Genomic DNA, 17,603 nt, shown 5'->3' with positions numbered 1-17,603 from the left:
AACTGTCAATTAATCAGCTCAGCCCCACCCGAAACTTGTTTGTACCTGTCTATAAAAACCCTGCACCGACCCAGCTCTGGACCTCTCGGCGTTATCGGCAAAGAGCGGCGCAGAGGTCCAGGTTCGAACCTGCAATAAACGACCCTTGCTGATTGGCTTTGACTCACGTCTCTGGTGGTCTTTTAAGGTGGGGGTAATATTCAATTGGCATTTCATTGGGAAGGGCAATACTGCAGGATGAAGAGTTGGTCCATCTAAATTGTTGACAGCTCTCCCACTGAGAAACACTGCTTATAATGGAGTTGTCCTTGGACTCTAAAGGGGTCTTGATATTTTGTGCATCATATTCATTCGGTCTTTCTTGCAACAAACATTTTAACATTTACTGAGCACCTACAATGTGGCAGGCTCTCCGCGAAGGGCCCACACAATAAAGAGAAAGGAGTCCTTGCTCTCAAGGAGGTCCTGTGGCAGAGGACTTTAATGCACTGTGATCAGAGCACACACGGCAGAAAGAGACAAAGCAGAAACTGGGGGTATGGGGATATGGGAGGCGTGGAGGGGAAGTACGAGAAGCAGGAGCCCATGGCAGGATCCACGCATAGTGTTCACCAAGGTGTTTCCAGGGGAGATGACGCTTTACCTGGGGGGCAGTAATAGTTGAGGGTTAGGGGAAGGGGAGGAGGGGAAGCAGGAAGAGGAAGAAAGGTGTTCCAAAGAGAGAAAGCAAAACCAAACAGAACAAAGGAAACAAAACATTTTACTCTGGCTTAAGCACAAACTGGAAAAGAGGGCAATAAAGGCCAAGGAGCAGGTTTTTCTTTTTTTAAAAATTTTTCAGCGTAACAGTATTCATTATTTTTGCACCACACCCAGTGCTCTATGCAATCCGTGCCCTCTCCAATACCCAACCTCCCACCCCCTGCCCCTTCAAAACCCTCAAGATTGTTTTTCAGAGTCCATAGTCTCTCATGGTTCACCTCCCCTTCCAATTTCCCTCAACTCCCTTCTCCTCTCCATCTCCCCAAGGAGTAGGTTTTAAAGAAGGTGGTAAGGTGAGTTTCAGGTGCAGAGGGAAATTTGTGGAAACATCCAGTAATCAGCTAGCTCTGATATGGTTAAGTTGCATGGTGAAATTACAGCTTGGAGAATTAATCAGCATACAGATGCTAACTAAAGTCTTGGAACTAAAGAAATCCCTTGGGAGGAAAGCAAAGCTTGAGAAAAGAAGAACGCCTAGAGGAGGTGCATGAGAATTCCTCCATCAAGGGTTTGGAGGAGAGTCTAGAGAAACAGAAGGAAAACCAACTCAGCATGGAAGCTAATAAAGAATTTGCCCTAAGGAGGAGGGAGCGGTCAACAAAATTAATGCTGTTGAGAGTAAAGGAATTTAACTCCTAAGCAGTGTCCTCCTCTGGAGTTCCCTGCATGGAGGTATCAGGGGCTCTTGGGGAAAAGAGTTTTGGTGGTAGAACGGGAACCACTCATAGCTGAGGGTGTAATGAGATGGAAACAGAGGAGAAGACACTGAGACTACCAGGAAATTTCAACACTTAAAAGGTAGGAAACGACAGACTCAATGGCAGGAAAAGGGAAACAGGAGATGCAGAGGCTGGTTTGCACATTTGTTTCAAGATGGCAGAAACTTGAGACTATTTATTTAAAGTATTTTATTTTATTTTATTTTCATATTTTAATTTCTTTTTTTTTTAAAGATTTTATTTATTTATTTGACAGAGAGAGATCACAGGTAGGTAGAGAGGCTGGCAGAGAGAGAGAGGGAAGCAGGCTCCCTGCTGAGCAGAGAGCCCGATGTGGGACTCGATCCCAGGACTCTGAGATCATGACCTGAGCTGAAGGCAGCGGCTTAACCCACTGAGCCACCCAGGCGCCCCTTTAATTTCTATTTTTAAAGAAAGAGATAAAGGGGTGCCTGGGTGGCTCAGTGAGTTGAACATCCATCTCTTGATTTCAGCTCAGGTCATGAACTCAGGTGGTGAGATCGAGCCCCATGCTGGGCTCTGAGTTCAGCAGGTAGTCTGCTTGAGATTGATTCTCTCTCCCTTCCTCTTCCCCTACTCGTGAGCATGGTCTCTCCCCACCTCTCTCTAAAAAATAAATAAATCTTTGGAAAGAGAGAGAGAAAGAATGAGCATGTGAGTGGGGAGGGTGGAGGCAGAGGAAGAGGGAGAATCTTTTCTTTTTTTAAGATTTTACTTATTTACTTGACAGAGGGAGAAAGGCCACAAGTAGGCAGAGAGGCAGGCAGAGAGAGGGGGGGAAGCAGGCTCCCTACTGAGCAGAGAGCCTGATGTGGGGCTCAATCCCAGGACCCTGAGATCATGACATGAGCCGAAGGTAAAGACTTAACCCACTGAGACACCCAGGCGCTCCAAGGGAGAGAGAATCTTAAGCAGACATCCTGCTGGGCAGGGAGAGCATCACGGGGCTCGATCTCACCAACGGAGATCACGACCTGAGCCAGTATCAAGAGGTAGACACTCAACTGACTGAGCCACCCAGGTGCCCTGAGAATATTTAAATATTAATCGAAAAGTGCACAGAGAAGTGAATAAAGTGAAGGTTTAAAGGAAGAGTTTTAACAAACTCCATTGAGGAGCATTAGAGCAAAATGGATTTGGGGGCAGATTAAATTTATGCTCTGTAGAAGTGACTAAGGATCAGCTTTTGATAGTCTTCAGTTTTTACACTATACCTCAGTTGCCATTTTTTAAAATTTCAGGTAATTCACATTCCTTAAAAACAGGCTGTAGAAAGATGTTTACGTGTAGTGTTCGGCCATCCAACACATGTTGACAAAGTGCCATGTTCCTGGCATGGCTCTCCAGGCTCGGGACAAGGAACAAATCTCTATTCTGGTGGGGTTCCCTTCTAGAGATGAGAAGCAGATTAGCAGGTGATAAATGCAGTGAAGAAAATGAAGCAAATAGGAATAGACTATGTTGGTGGTGACTGCACTCTTTAGTGGGGTGGCTGGGGAAGGCCTTGTTGACAAGATGACCCAAGTGGAGAGCCCCGAAGGAAGGGGAAGAAGCAGCTTTTAGAGAGGGAGGGGGTGTTTTGGGAAGAGGGAACCACAAATTCAGAGTCTCTGGAACCCCACATGGCTGGAGTCAAGGCGGCAAGAAAAGTAGCAGGAGGTGAGGTCTGAGAAAGACACTGTGGAGCCTGGAGGCCGCTGCAGAGCCTCTGAGGGACAGGAATCTAAGTGAGACACGGTGGGGGATGGAGGTGGAGAGAAGTGGTCAGATTTGGGACATAGGTAACACTTAACGAGTTTATCACTGCCAGGGATTAGTCCCTGCTTTAAGCTCTTTATAGGAGTTATTTTGTAATATTCCAACCCTACGAAGTATGGTGTTACTTCATATGTTGTTCACTTTACCAGAAAATCTAAATGATATTGTTAAAACAGTCATTATCTGCTTATATAAGAAATTGTAAATTAAGCCGGGGCCTCAGATGCTGTCTCTCAGCACCCAGACACCACTCACGTCTGAGACACTTGTTTCCCCAGTGGCTGACACCTCACAGCCTCTGGGCAATGCGCTCAGCCTCAGGGAACTCCCTCACCCAAGGCAGTGATGGATTTGTAAGGGGACATAAAGGTTCCATCTATTGCCGCCACTCATGGCCATCCTGAGGGGCCCTTGCAGCTCCGGAGCTTCCTCAGCGGTCACCCAAAGACCCTGGAACCGCACTGCCTGTCCCAACTCTCCCTCTGCCCATCCTGCTCGCCTGGCTTCCTTCCCTAGTGTTCCAGAGAGTGCTTCTCAGCGGACTTCCTGCTTACAGATCCCTGCCTTGGATTCTGTTTCCGGGGAAGCAAGGCAAGCTCTTGAAGTGAAAGAGTGGTAGAAGGCAGGAGGAAAACAAACAAACAAACAAACAACAAAAGAAAACCAGACAGCAAAATATTCTTCAATAGAAATTATAAAACTTTCATTTGGAAATTTAGTCCATAAGAGTGGTCATGAAATTCTAGTTTTCTAAATAAAATAGTGTTTAACTTCTTGGATTTAATGAATAAAACTGCCAGACTTAACGCAAAATAAATAGAGGGAGGCTCTAATTTCATCAACAAAAAGAAATAAAAATAATTTCAAATGTCTATTTGTGATACTGGGAAGTATATTTAGACTTTTATAAATGAAAATACCACACGGGCAGAAGAGCCCATCTCCACTTGTTAAACCTGGTTAACAAATGGTTCTGGAATTTTAATTCTTTCCAGAAATACATGGCAGCTGGTATCCAAGGTCATTTTTACTTATAAGAGTTATTTTAAATGTCCACTTAAAATAGGCTGTGTAATGAGGACTTTTAAAATAACCATTAAATCCTGATTTCAAAAAAATGTTCAAACTCCACCAGCTTTATTGACAACATTTTTCAAAGGAATTGTAATAATTTTATTAATCTACTCAGGACATCAGTGAACAGGGCGTTAATTACACATGGTTAGATTCTTTAGACTCTAATGATACGATGTTTCCTCGATTCCTTTATTACTTCCTTTTTTTCCACAAAGACTTACCCAGTTAATAGTGTCCTTCCAGAGTTCCAGTTATCCCCAGAGGAAGGAGTGCAAAGAATGCTATCAATGGTTACTTTTATCATGACGAGTCTCTATTTTACCCATTAAAAAATTCCAATCAGGAAGATTTTAGTTCTATCCTTTTCCACGTGGTAGGCAATTAAACAGCTAGCAGAGATTTCTTTGGGACAGAAACATTAAAAGAGACATTTCTTCCCCTTTAATTATGCCAATAAAAGAGTCTGGTCAAGGACTTCTACCCTTTCTGAACAGGTTTCTTTCCCTTCAGATTTTCTGTTTAGAACATCAACAGCAGATACACTGGGAGTGGATAAGGCCACTCTAAGGGTCTCATGGCTGCCCAAGCACACCTGAGTGCTATCAGGGAAGGGAAATGCATTGCCTGCTTGATAGGAGTATGGGAGGGTGAAAATCTTAGATGATGATTTACTATATATTTCATGTTGAAACCATACCTGTGAAAAGAAAACAGCAGTCTGGGTGACTGAAGATCACAGCCTTTGTATTAGGATAGAATCTTGCACAGGGCCGATATCCAATCAACCAGAACACAATAGCAGATCTGGGTATGGGGTCCTTATTATAGTGGGTTGGGAGGAAGAAGGCATCTAAGTGAACAAATGCTCTGTGGAACCTGAGATAATTTGCTGCTGACAACAGGGAAACCTTCTTGACCCACCTGGACAAAGTGAACTGTATTCTTTCCCAGGTGCAGGGTTCTTGACGACCAGCCCATTTTAACCAACCAGTAACTGAGTCATGCAAGGGATTTAAATATAAGATGAAAAACAATGTCTATGACTTGAGCACCTCTAGTGAAATCTCTTCACTATGTTGTCAGATTTCCAGATGTTCTCTATTCTCTGTAAAACATATTGGTGGATACCCACAACTTAATAAACTTTCTCTATAAGCCTGGGCCATTTTGATCCTGTAAATTGAGTTTTATGTCTAAAAGACAGTTGTGTTTGTTAACAATTTTGTTGCAGTTGTGGTTTTTATTGCAATTGTACCATGTAATGAACTATCTTGCAAACTGATAAAATATAAATGTGAAAAAGTGTTGTAATTTTTATGAATACTATGTAAATACTCTGGAAATACTCAAAGAAGGGAATTTGCTCAAGAAATTGCTGTTGATTAGATGTGGAGTATCTATAAAAAAAAAGCTATAGGAGAAAAATCAGAAAAATCTCACAGTCATTACAGTTTTTATTCCACTTGAAAGTATCAAACCCTGATCATCAGAGAAATGACTTATGGATGTGATTTTTGCAGATTGTAATCATTGGACTCTTGCCCAAAGAAAAAAGCTTGGTTTGACATTTGAAGATTGGTGAGTGGATGTACATGGGAAATTTTAGGGTATAATAAATTATTAAAGAGTGTGCATGATTTGTTTTATGATTCTATCCTTTCAAGTAACTTTTTAAGGTAATCAACAAATCACTGGCCAAGTACACATTCCTTATCTGCTGCTCAGTCTGAGCATGATCTCTCTCTCCCTTTGGGCTTATTGGATGAGTTATTTCATGGGCATTTTTGTGCAGGAAGAGCTGAGATATTGGGTCATCTCCGAACTTTCTACTCCACTCATATGAAGTGGAATGGTAGGAACTTTTCCAGGTTCTAAACAATGGCCAGAAAGCTTTGGAGGCATATGGCAGAACCACCAGTGGTTCTGATTCTGAACCATATGGAATCCCAAACTTTATAGAATCTGGAACAGGTATAAACATCACAGCTCCCCTCTGAGCAAAGCAAAGCTAACACTTGTGTTCATTAAGGATTTAAAAAAAGAGTTCTGCCATTTTCCTTTGCTGATTTGGGTCTTAATCTGAATCTGTAACCTCAGCTACAGCATGGGAAGATTTCCCTTGTACTACAGAAACAGAATAAATGAGCTTCACTGAAAGGTAGGAGAACTTGGTACTTTCATTTTGTTTAAAAAACAGAACAAGGTTGTAGACGACGAATGGATAAAGAAGATTCGGTCCATATATATACAATGGACTATTACTCAACCATCAGAAAGGATGAATACTCAACTTTTGCATCAACATGGTTGGGACTGGAGGAGATTATGATAAGTGAAAAAAGTCAAGCAGAGAAAATTATCATATGGTTTCCCTTATTCATGGAACATAAGAAATAGCATGGAGGACAGTAAGAGAAGGAAGGGGAAAATGAAGCGAGGGAAATCAAAGCGGGGGAGGAACCATGAGAGACCTTGGAATCCAGGAAAGAAACTGAGGGTTTTAGAGAGGAGATGGGGAAGGGAATGAGTGAGCCTGGTGATGGGTATTAAGGAGGTCACGGATTGCTTGGAGCACTGGGTGTTATATGCAAACAATTAATCTTAGAACACTACATCAAAAATTAATGATGTACTTACTGTATGGTGACTAACATAACATAATAATAAAAAAATGGAAAAGATCTAAAAGTTAAAACTTTAAATAAATAAATAAAAAGCAAAAAAAATTAACACATTCTGTATCTTGGCTATTGTAAACAATGCTGAAATAAACATGGGGGGAGATATACATACATATATGTATATATATATAAATAGAATAAGGTTGCGGTGCTTGGGTGACTCAGTTAGTTAAGTGGCCAGCTCTTGATTTCGGCTCAGGTAGTGACCTCAGGGTCTTGGGATTGAGCCCCACATTGGGCTCCCTACTTGGCAGGGAGTCTGCTCCAGCATTTTCTCTCTCCCTGTGCCTCTGCTCCTCCCCCACCCTGCTCTCTCACTCTCTCTGAAATAAATAAATCTTTAAAAAAACATACAATAAGGTTTAAAAGGAGCAGAATATCCATGCCATATATAATTACCAATTTAACATAGCATTATTTCTAGAATTATAAGCCAAAATGATATTTGTACAGACACAACCCTAATGACTAATTCCATCAATGCCTCTGGGATCTACACAGTCATTACAACAGAAATGGATAATTGTGGGGACTGATTTCAAATAATAACACAGTTAGCCCTGCATTTCCCTAATCATTCTCTTTCTGGCTGTGTGCAAATATGGAAAATATCAAATATACTGAAGTTGAAATAAAGATGAGGTAGTTGGGGGGGGGGGGAGTCCCTGTCTCATCAATTTGAGCAAAAAAAGAGCAGTATCAAAATAAGGGCAATGCCTGGGTGGCTCAATTGGTTTGGCATCCGACTCTCAATTTCAGCTCAGGTCATGGTGTGAGATTGAGCTTTGCTCTGAGCATGGAACCTGCCTCAGATTCTCTCTCACTCTTTCTCTGCCCCTCCCCTTCCGCCACTTATGTGCATGCTCTCTCTAAAAAATTTAATTTAATTTAATTTTTTAAAAAGGGCAATTTTCTCGTCACCTAGGATGAATAATCATCAAAATGATGAATAGTCCTGGTATTTTCCCTTTCTAACACAAGGAGTGACAATTTATTTAAATTAAAAAAGTAAAACAAAGCACCTACACCCACTGAAAATTCACCACCAAGGTATCCACACAGAAATGATGCTACTTAAATCAGAAGTATTTTGAGCCTGATCTGAGAGGATGAAATATTTCACTAATTACTATGCAGGGTATTTATAGCTTTAATTGTTTTTTCCCCTACTTCTCAAGGGACATGTTTCTTCCACAAGCACAGTTGCTGAAGCAAACATTTATTTTTATTGTTTCATGGGAAAAAAAGCAGTACTACCCAACCAGCTACTATAATTCTGTAAAATCAGCTACTCAAGAATTTTATATAATTTATATCTTTGCCCCAGGCTGTGCCTTAGGGTCTGCCTTATTTTTTCTGTTTGAACTTGACAGAAAACAGTTTTTTAGAATGCAAAAAATTTTGAAGGACACTGATAATACTTCCTTTCAGCCACTATTTTTTGAGCAAATTTACTGCTCTCTTCTCTTCAAGAATGCCACCTAAAACCCTGAAACATTAATTAATTATTATGCGAAAACATACTTTATTTGTACCCTTGAAGGAATATATGCCTCTTTAAAAATTATATCGCCTCATTGAAAAAATAATGCATGTTCACTAGAACATTTGGAGCACAAAATAAAATATACAGAAAAAAAACAAATCTTAACCTCATCAACTAGAGTTAAGTATTGTAAAGAGTTGGGTAAACTGGCTTCCAGGGAAAGAACATAATTCTTTATTAATCCTTAAAAATCATCTTGTATTCCTTAATAAAATCTTCTTTTCCTCAATAAAAAGTTTCATTACAATTTTCCTCTGGAGCTTGCAGTCTTTTTTATCTTTGTTAAAGTATTTGATAGTGAACTTGATGAGCACAGCTTAAAATTTTTGCCATACTGAGTATTAAATGAGAGCATAAAGTCTAAAAGAATTTGACTTAAGAACAATATATCTATGTAAGAACATTGTTCAAAAGGATAATTTTAAAAATCTGGCTGGTTATTTTAAGAATGATGATTTCAAACTAAGATTTGAGATAATCCTCAAACGTGCTTCAGGGAAATGTAGATGTGTTCAGTATACATATTGAAGCATGTCTCAAAGCAGAAAATACAGCCAAATGTGGGCCAGTCTGGAGGGGCATGGAAAACTCTTTCAAAGGCTTCCGTGAGCCTCATTGTACAAAAAAGAAAAGACTCATGTTTCTTTGTTTTGCCCATATTTGGAGACTCTGAGGCTATGTATAATTCTCATGTGCCCTCATGGTATAGGCTAAAGACATTCATCATGTGGGATCTTTTAGATAAGATCATCTTGAAAGTGAGAGTTGCTATTTTGAGTACTTAAGAGCGATCTGCCGCTGGTAATGCAGGCTTGAATTTGTGGTTTCTCTTAAAGTGACAACTCAAAGCTATGCTTTGTACAGTCTCTTCCAAATGAATACAAGCAGAGGAGTACAAGAAGAGTATCAGGGCTGTTCATATATATATATATGCACATACACTTATATATTTGTGTACATACATATACACACACACACACCCCTTATTAACATATTCCCAATATGGTAATCAAGTGTCTTATAGTTTTCTTTCTATTTAATACAATTATCAGGGTATTTCATTTCTATACTCAGATGCCTTCATATAAATTCTTTCTGATGATGAGAAGCCTAAAGTGGGAAGAATTCATTGGAATACATGCTCAGAGAATCTAGGAGTGTATTTTTGACAACCAACTCTTGTTTGCCTCCATGTGTATGTGACTCAGTGTCACTTCATTGAGTAGTGAGTACCAACGGAAACTTCTGCAGGAACACCAACAATTAGAAGTGAGGCAGAATTACTACATTCACAACAGACTTGAACACTGAGCCAAAATGGAGAGTCCAGAATCCTTACCACCCTAAAGGGGAGATCCACTGTCTACCCCTACCCCCACAGTGCATACTGGGTGGGCGAGTGAATGAATAAGGGCCTGAGAAGCAGAGGGGTAGACAATTGTGTGGGGCTTACCTGAGGGCTGTTCTGTAGTGGTAGATGGCTTCCCGGTTACGACCCTGGTCCTTCAGGAAATTGGCATAGTTATAGTGAACCTTGGCATTGTGAGGCAGAGTCTGAACTCCGGACCTACAATTAATAAATTTAAAGAAAAGAAGAAAGAGCAACAAAGAACTGTGTTTAGGAACATCATTGGTTTCTTTCATATTTTACTCAGTTTCATGAACCTGCATTTGGAATGTCTGTTACAACCATCTAAATAGGGTTTTTCAGGATTCATGAAATATATGAGTTACTAAACACGCTTCTATAGAAAATAATGAAGGCAATGGGTGGTGTGCACAACTAAATTAACATGCTAACTGGATAGGAAGCAGAGACGGTGGCTCAGGGTGATGGATAATTCTCTGCAGAACAAACCTGCATGCTCAGATTCATTCAGTGTTTTCCTTCCTTGCTTCTTTTGTTCACTTACAACCTTCCTTAAAACAAAAATTAAGAGTGTCTGCAAAAATAAATCATGGTAAGAGTGATGACTGCAGACTGGCCTCCCTATTAACTTCTATTGGAAGTTAACATTTTCCATGTACCCAAATCTGGGCTAATTTTAAAAAATAAATAAATAAATGCAAGTATAATTATTTTACAAGTTGCAGGTAAGGGAATGAGATTTTGTTCAAAAAGAGAGAAACCCTGCTTCCAAAGCCACTGTGTTAGTTTGCTAGGGCAGCCATAAGGAAATGCCTGGGGAATCCCTACAGGGTAACAGTGCAGCTTTGAAGATGATTCCAGGGGCAGGTGGGGGCAGGAGGGGATCTGTTTCTCGTTTGTAACTAGCAACCCCACATTTAACCTGCACAAGATTATACAGCTGGTCAGTGTCAGAGGTGGAATTCTAGAGGATTCTAGATTGGTCCTAGAGTCCCTCATTCCCTCAACACGCAGGGAGGTGGTGGCATGGGAATGATGGAGGCCCACCTGGAAAGAAAACTCCCAGACTGTGCATGGATGAAATGTGAGAGGGGGACAGCTGATGAGAGAGAGCAAGGAGAAAAGCAGGACAACCTAGTTTTGGGGCAACTCTAATGCTCTACATTCCTTCTCCCAGGTAACATACTTTCATTTAGTTTTTAATTTAAAGTTAAGATTAATAGAAGGGTTTCATACAAAGTGTCAAAGATCTGTTGGGGAAATATGTAAGGGCATCGTGATCTTTGTTGAACTTTCCCTAAAATAAGAGGTTCCTTATGACCAGAAAAGACAGGCCCAACTTAAAACCCCCTGGCTGGGTTCCTGAGGAACTCTCCAGAGAGTGCAAGAGGCTAAAGACCAACCAGAAGATATCATCATCTGAAGGCAGCAAACTCCAGACTTACGCAGGCTGCTTCAGTGCCTGCAGGGCAGGTGGCTAGGATTTCTTGGGGGTGGAGGTGAGGCTGAACAAGGACTAAATCTGTATCGGGAGCAGGTTAAGCCCAGATCGCCATCCTTACCCTGTATACCCAAGTGGCTTTTTTCATTACTCTTTCTCCATGCCAGCAGAAGGCAGGAGTTTTACTCTCTGGAAGAGCTCAGCTAGAGAAATCCTGCACCTGGGAACAACAGGTCAACTGCCAAGGGAAGGGGTGGTACCTCAAAGGTATATTATGTGAAGATCTGTATTCTGAACATTGGGATCTCAGTTTCCCCTCTTATTAAGCTCTCTGAACATTGGCAGCCAGGACTGGAGCCCCAGGAAGGAGACTGGAGGAATCGTCTAAGTAGAAACTGATCCACCCAAGACAAAAGATAGACAAATGCTGACATTCGGGTGCTCCAGTGAAACACTGATATCCTTCAATCATTCTATAGTGAGACCCTTCAGGTGCAACAGAGAGCCAGGATTTTAATGGAATATTTAAAATGGATATTATGGGGTGCCTGGGTGGCTCAGTTGGTTAAGCAACTGCCTTCAGCTCAGGTCATGATCCTGGAGTCCCAGGATCGAGTCCCGCATCAGGCTCCCAGTTCCATGGGGAGTCTGCTTCTCCCTTTGACCTTCTCCCCTCTCATGCTCTCTCTTACTCTCTCTCTCAAATAAATAAATAAATGAATAAAATGAATATTATGCAAAGTGAATTTAGTCACAGTGGCAGAATCTGGGGCAGAGTGCTAACTGGCTTTAAAAACATTCCAGTTTCTATACAGGAAAATTTCTTAACTTTTTTAGGCAGAAATAAGTAGTGCATGGCAATGGGCAGATTTTGGCGTGGACATAACTGGCATATTGGGATTGATCCCTCCCCCTGTGTGATTAGCATGGTGACTCTAATTTATGTATTGCTAGAGGAACAGACAATTAGGTCTGTGGAAACATGGTCCTTGTGAAGATCGGGGCATTGTTCAGTGATGGCCAGAGGAAGTAATGATATTCATAACAGGCAAGCAGATGTGGGTGGAGTAACTGGAATCCGAAGAACACACTGCTTTTTCCATTGTTGTTTTTGACCTTTATGTTCTCTCTGTGATATTTTTCTGCTATGTTTTTCCAGTCTCCCATTTTACAATGAGTAGTTTGTAGAAAAGGGGAAATAAACTGGCCAAAGGCAAAACTTTCCACGGAGCTGTAACTGGCCAGGCTGCTTCCAGAGCCAGTCTCCTTCATTTGCTCTATGGATGCTATGATTCCGTAGCCCCAATTGTTTCAGTGGAAACAAGCAGCTTCAGTATTTACTTTACAAAGACACGTAGTATTCATTAAGTATATGGTTGGAGCTCGATCCCTATTCATAATCCCAATGATGATTTCAAAGAAAAATCTCCTTTCAACTCAGGATATTCATTCATATACATCACATTTCTCCCTCGGACCTCTCATTTGTACGACACTTGGAAAAGAACAGAAATGACTGAAACAAACAGAAATAAAAAGCTACTTCTCTCAGGTATATCTCCAAGTTTATAGAACACCAATTTGTTTTGTTGGCATCCTGGACAATAGGCCACAAGAACTACCCCCAAATTCCCGATGAGAAAACAAACATTAGAAAAAGTAATAATAATGAGCAGTGTTCAGCCAGAGGTTAACAGAAAAGGAAAGTAAGAAGGATTTGTGATTCTCTTCAGTGCTGACCGTGCTATGACCTGAGGTTGCACAACACCACACTCCAAAAGTCCAGTAATCATCGGACGGGATGCTCAGTTGGAATCCAGTTCTGGGCTATGCACCTGGATCATATCCTTGCATCCCTTCAATAACTACAGGACGGGTAGAATTATCGTACCTCCCACACTACAGATGAAAACACTGAGGTTCAGAGAGATGAAGACCTTTCTCTAAAGTTACAGACCGAGAAAGTAGTAGAGTAGAGATTTCAACCAAGGCCAGTATGTGGTCAGGACTATTCCTGAAGCTGATCAACATGTGAAGCTAAGCCAGAAAGGTACCACAGGGCATAGAAACACTACAATTTTATTATCACAATGTTTATCTCATTGGTAAGCAAACTATAGCCTTGTGGGCCACAGACGCACCAATGTATTTACCCATTATCTTTGGCTTCGTTCCTGAGACAACAGCAGGGTTGAGTCGTTGTAAAAGACACTATATGGCCCACAAAGACTAAAATATTTACCACCCACTCCTCTACAAAACAATTTGTCAATCCTCAATATATATTCTCTGCACTGGGAGGCTGGCTGATCTCTCTGGCTTGGCAATTCAGAAAGGAAGAAACAAAAATGTGTTCCATACAGAGATGGAGAATCTAGGCCAAAAATTCTTAATTGATGGCCCATGGATTGCTTAAATAGTTCATGAATGGGATTTAGAGAGACCCTGAACTAGATGTAAATAAAAGAAAATTGTGGTCTCTGTCTTTTCCAGTATTTCAAAGATCTGGGGCGTGGAGGGGATTTTACCAAAATGTGTTATTACAGTATTATTTACTCTAAACAAAGGCAAAATTCATTACCAGACCTAGCTAAAGCTGCAGTGACCCTCTTCCTAGGTTAGGATATCAGAACAGTTCCTTGTTAAAAAGAATTAAAGAAAATACAGCTGGCAGCTATGATTATGAACCAACTCCTCCCTCTCGCTCTCTCCCTCGCTCTTTTTTATACCTGGCTTAGTTTTAGTTAGAAAACATAAAGTAAAAAATAAGCATAGCAAAGCTTATGTATTCTTTTGTATCAAATTCGGGTTCAAAGCTGGGCTCCTCCTCGTCATAGCTAGCTCAGCTTGGACCAGTTACTCTCTTCTGTGCTGGCATCTTATGCTGTTGTGTGTAAGGCCCTTGCCTATGGAACCTCAAGGCTGTGAGGGGGCCTTTCATCTGTACCTCCTAAAAATACATCACACAGTGGGATCTTTTTTGTAAAAGGATGCCTCAGCTGGAAAGGCTGGGACTTGAATGAAATTTGGACTTTCTCCAACACAAAGGTCTGTCCTAAGATACTCTCTGTAAGACTGTTCATAATATTGCCAAGCAAAACCACCCTGTGTAATAAGAGAGGCCTGACTGAGACCCTATGTCCAAGGAACGATCAATGAGTTCATTGTTTACAACAGAGAAGTCGAAGGCCAGCCCTCTGCCAGGGGAATCACCTCCTCTAGAACTTTAACACAGTTTTTGTACTCAAATCAGCCAGTTCTTGGTTTTGATCACTGTGCCGAATTTCGGTTGTTTTCATCTTTCTCTCTTCAGCTCAGGTCTATAAGAGAACAGTTCTTGAAAGGTTGGGCTGTTCTTAGCAGGCTGCTTGTACTTATAGTGTTCTGCTGCCTTGTCCACCACCTGCTACATTACGTTTAAGTGTGTTTATGTGTCTGACCTCCACATAGGACTTTTAGCTCCTCTACAGATAATCTCTCCGCACACCCCCCATGCCCCCACCATCTCTCTCTCATGCCCTAGAACACAGTACACAGCAACCATCTAAAAACCTAACATTGTTTATGGTATTGCTTTAGGCATATTTCACATATTCATTTATTCTTACACTACAACCAAAATATAAACTTGATTCTTCTTCTAAATTTAAAATAAACTAAGGCACGGAATGGCTAAGTAACTTGCCCAAGGTCAAACAGCTATGAAATGGTGGTACTTGGAGAGGAGCCAGAAAGTCTCACTCCAGCCCCAACACTAGACCAGTAACTCTATCTTCCTTCCAAGATTCTTGGTAAATGTTTATTTCAACTGATTCGAGCATGACTCAGCACAGATGAATCCATACAAACATCTGGTCTTAGAGAAGAAAGAATACTCTTAAAACTTAAAACTTTAAACTTTAACACTCTTAAAACTTTTCTTGGGACATACATAAATTGTAATGGGCAAAGTTTTCTAAAAACTATCAAAAGCTTTGATTTGCACTTTATACAAAATTCCATTTGATCACCAAAAGCCTCCTAGGGCACAAAACCTCTTCAAGCACATGTGTGGAATGGTTGTGTTTTAGTAATCAGTTGTCACTTACTACATACTTCCATCTAAAAAAACAGAAGCCTCTGGATTCAAGGTCAATAAGCTTTTTGTTTTTCTGTTTTTAAACTGCTGGCATCAGCCTTCCAGGGTTTGAACATGAACTTGTTATCCTTGAAATAAACTGCTGCCTGCCAACGTTGCTCTGATTAACCAGTAAACATCATCAGAAGACACAACTTCTGTTAGTACCTTGATTTAAGCAAAGGGTTTAACACAGGGCAGAACCATTTTAAGGTCTCCCATAAAAGCACTGACTGATGAAAGCAAAAGAAAAAAAATCAAGCCAACAGAGATTAAGGGGAAGTTGTATTACTAAACTTCCATGCCCCCGTGTTTACAGAATGCCTTCAGCATGGGGAGTAAAAGGAACAAGTCCATTGTGCTCTGGGAGAACTGCCTTGAAAGTAAAAGGATGTGACAGAGACTGAACAGAATCTGGGACCTTAAGGGTGAAGAATAGTCATAAAAAATCAATAGGTCTCTACAGTACCCACTATGGTAATGATGACCATGACAATGATATAGTAATAATAAATAAGCTTAGAAGACATGTATGCCAGGGGCGTCTGGGTGGCTTAGTGGGTTAAGCAGCTGCCTTCTACTGAGGAAGACTTCCCTGCTCAGCGGGGAGTCTGCTTCTCCCTCTCCCCCTGCTCGTGGATGCAGTCATTCTCTCTCAAATAAATAAATAAAATACTGGGGATAAAAAAAAAGACATGCATACCAAACTAATTTTCTTCTATTAATAAAAAAGGGACACCTAGGTGGCTCAGTCGTGAAGCATCTGCCCTTGGCTCAGGTCATGATCCTAGTGTCCTGGAATCAAGCCCTAAGTCGGGCTCCTTGTTCAGCCTGCTTCTCCCTCTCCAGCTTCCCCATGCTTGTGTTCCCTCTCTAGCTGTCTCTTCCTGTCAAATAAATAAATAAAGTCCTTAAAATTAATTTATTAATTAAAAAAATTTTTAAAACGTTAAATTGCCAAGTAGCAAAATCAGATATATTGTTTTAAGATAGAAGAATGCAGTGAACATCTGCCTTATTTGTTCATTCCTTCGCTTGTTCGTTCATTCGTTCTTGGCAGCCAGAGTCTGGGCCCCGCCTGCAGTACTTGGATTTCCGGGGGGGATTCGTCTTGCCTCACTCTGTTAAGTCTCAGTGGAACCCCAAGGTGCTTGGCCTGCCCTAACTCCCTGGAAGTCAGAGGGGCTTCTTTGGCCAATCATTCCTTTCAGGGCCCTGGTGGAAACAAAAAACAGGCATAGGACCTATACAGCTCAAAGCTCCACCAGAGGACTTAATTTCCCCAGCGCTTTGTTGTGAAGATAAAATAAACCTGGTTTAAGTTTACCTATTTTTTTCCTGGGTGGGTACTTGAGTGCTCTCAAGACAGACTATCCCGATGCCTATTTCCTGTCTGCTCCGTGCCAACTTCTTTACTGGCCCTTTAATTCTGCGCACCTTCCTCTAGTCTTCCAATAGTTCCTCTTTGTTTTCAAGCAATCCCAATTCTGTCTCTGTTGTTTGCCCCCAGAGTGTAAGTGTTGGGTATCAGCTGAGCAGAGAACCAAGTAAAAACCACACTGACAAAACCGGGGAACTGGGTCATAAGTGAGGACAGAAGCTGGAAGAGGGCACAGACTGGGAATCCCTGGAAACCTGGAAAAATACTGTTGGGATCCTGGTGGGACAGTGCCAGGGAGCCCAGGTGAAGGTCATCACCAGGGCTACGGCATTAGCAAGGCGGCCTGAGCTCCAGAAAACACAGCACAATGAGCAAGAGTCCCAAAGAATGTTTATACTTTACAAGTTTAGGGCTTACAGGTGACCTTGTTATATTCAGAAACAGCTTCTGTAGCATATCAAAACCTACTGGGAGATGAAAAAAGTCTTCCATTTCTTTGTTCACAATTAATGCTCAGCATAAAGCAACTGGATCACAGATCACAACTTAATGTCCTGGAAGAGTCTAAAGAAAATGCCCTGCGTTTCTCTTCCTTCCTGCTGTGTGCTCACCTTTCTCATTGACTTGTCTGCATCAGGAAATTAGGTTTATCATTTCATTTTGTTTATAGCTGATTTTACAGCCCAGCTCATCATTACGACAGTTTCACAGACCCAGAAACCTTCCCATGA

At 41.2% G+C, this 17,603-nt stretch overlaps 1 protein-coding gene across 2 annotated transcripts in view; it reads right to left on the bottom strand.

Annotated features, from left to right (window-relative positions):
• Window positions 1-17,603, bottom strand: part of TMTC1 (transmembrane O-mannosyltransferase targeting cadherins 1) — a 266,298-nt gene that overhangs the window by 58,181 nt on the left and 190,514 nt on the right. For both annotated transcript variants that reach the window (XM_059402726.1, XM_059402727.1), the window contains one exon: window positions 10,018-10,131. In XM_059402726.1, coding sequence (XP_059258709.1) covers window positions 10,018-10,131 — 114 coding nt within the window. The remainder of the gene's footprint in view (window positions 1-10,017; window positions 10,132-17,603) is intronic.

The sequence above is a fragment of the Mustela nigripes genome, chromosome 6 (assembly GCF_022355385.1).
Source record: "Mustela nigripes isolate SB6536 chromosome 6, MUSNIG.SB6536, whole genome shotgun sequence".
Lineage (NCBI taxonomy): Eukaryota > Metazoa > Chordata > Mammalia > Carnivora > Mustelidae > Mustela > Mustela nigripes.
This window is presented reverse-complemented; position numbering and strand designations above follow the sequence as displayed.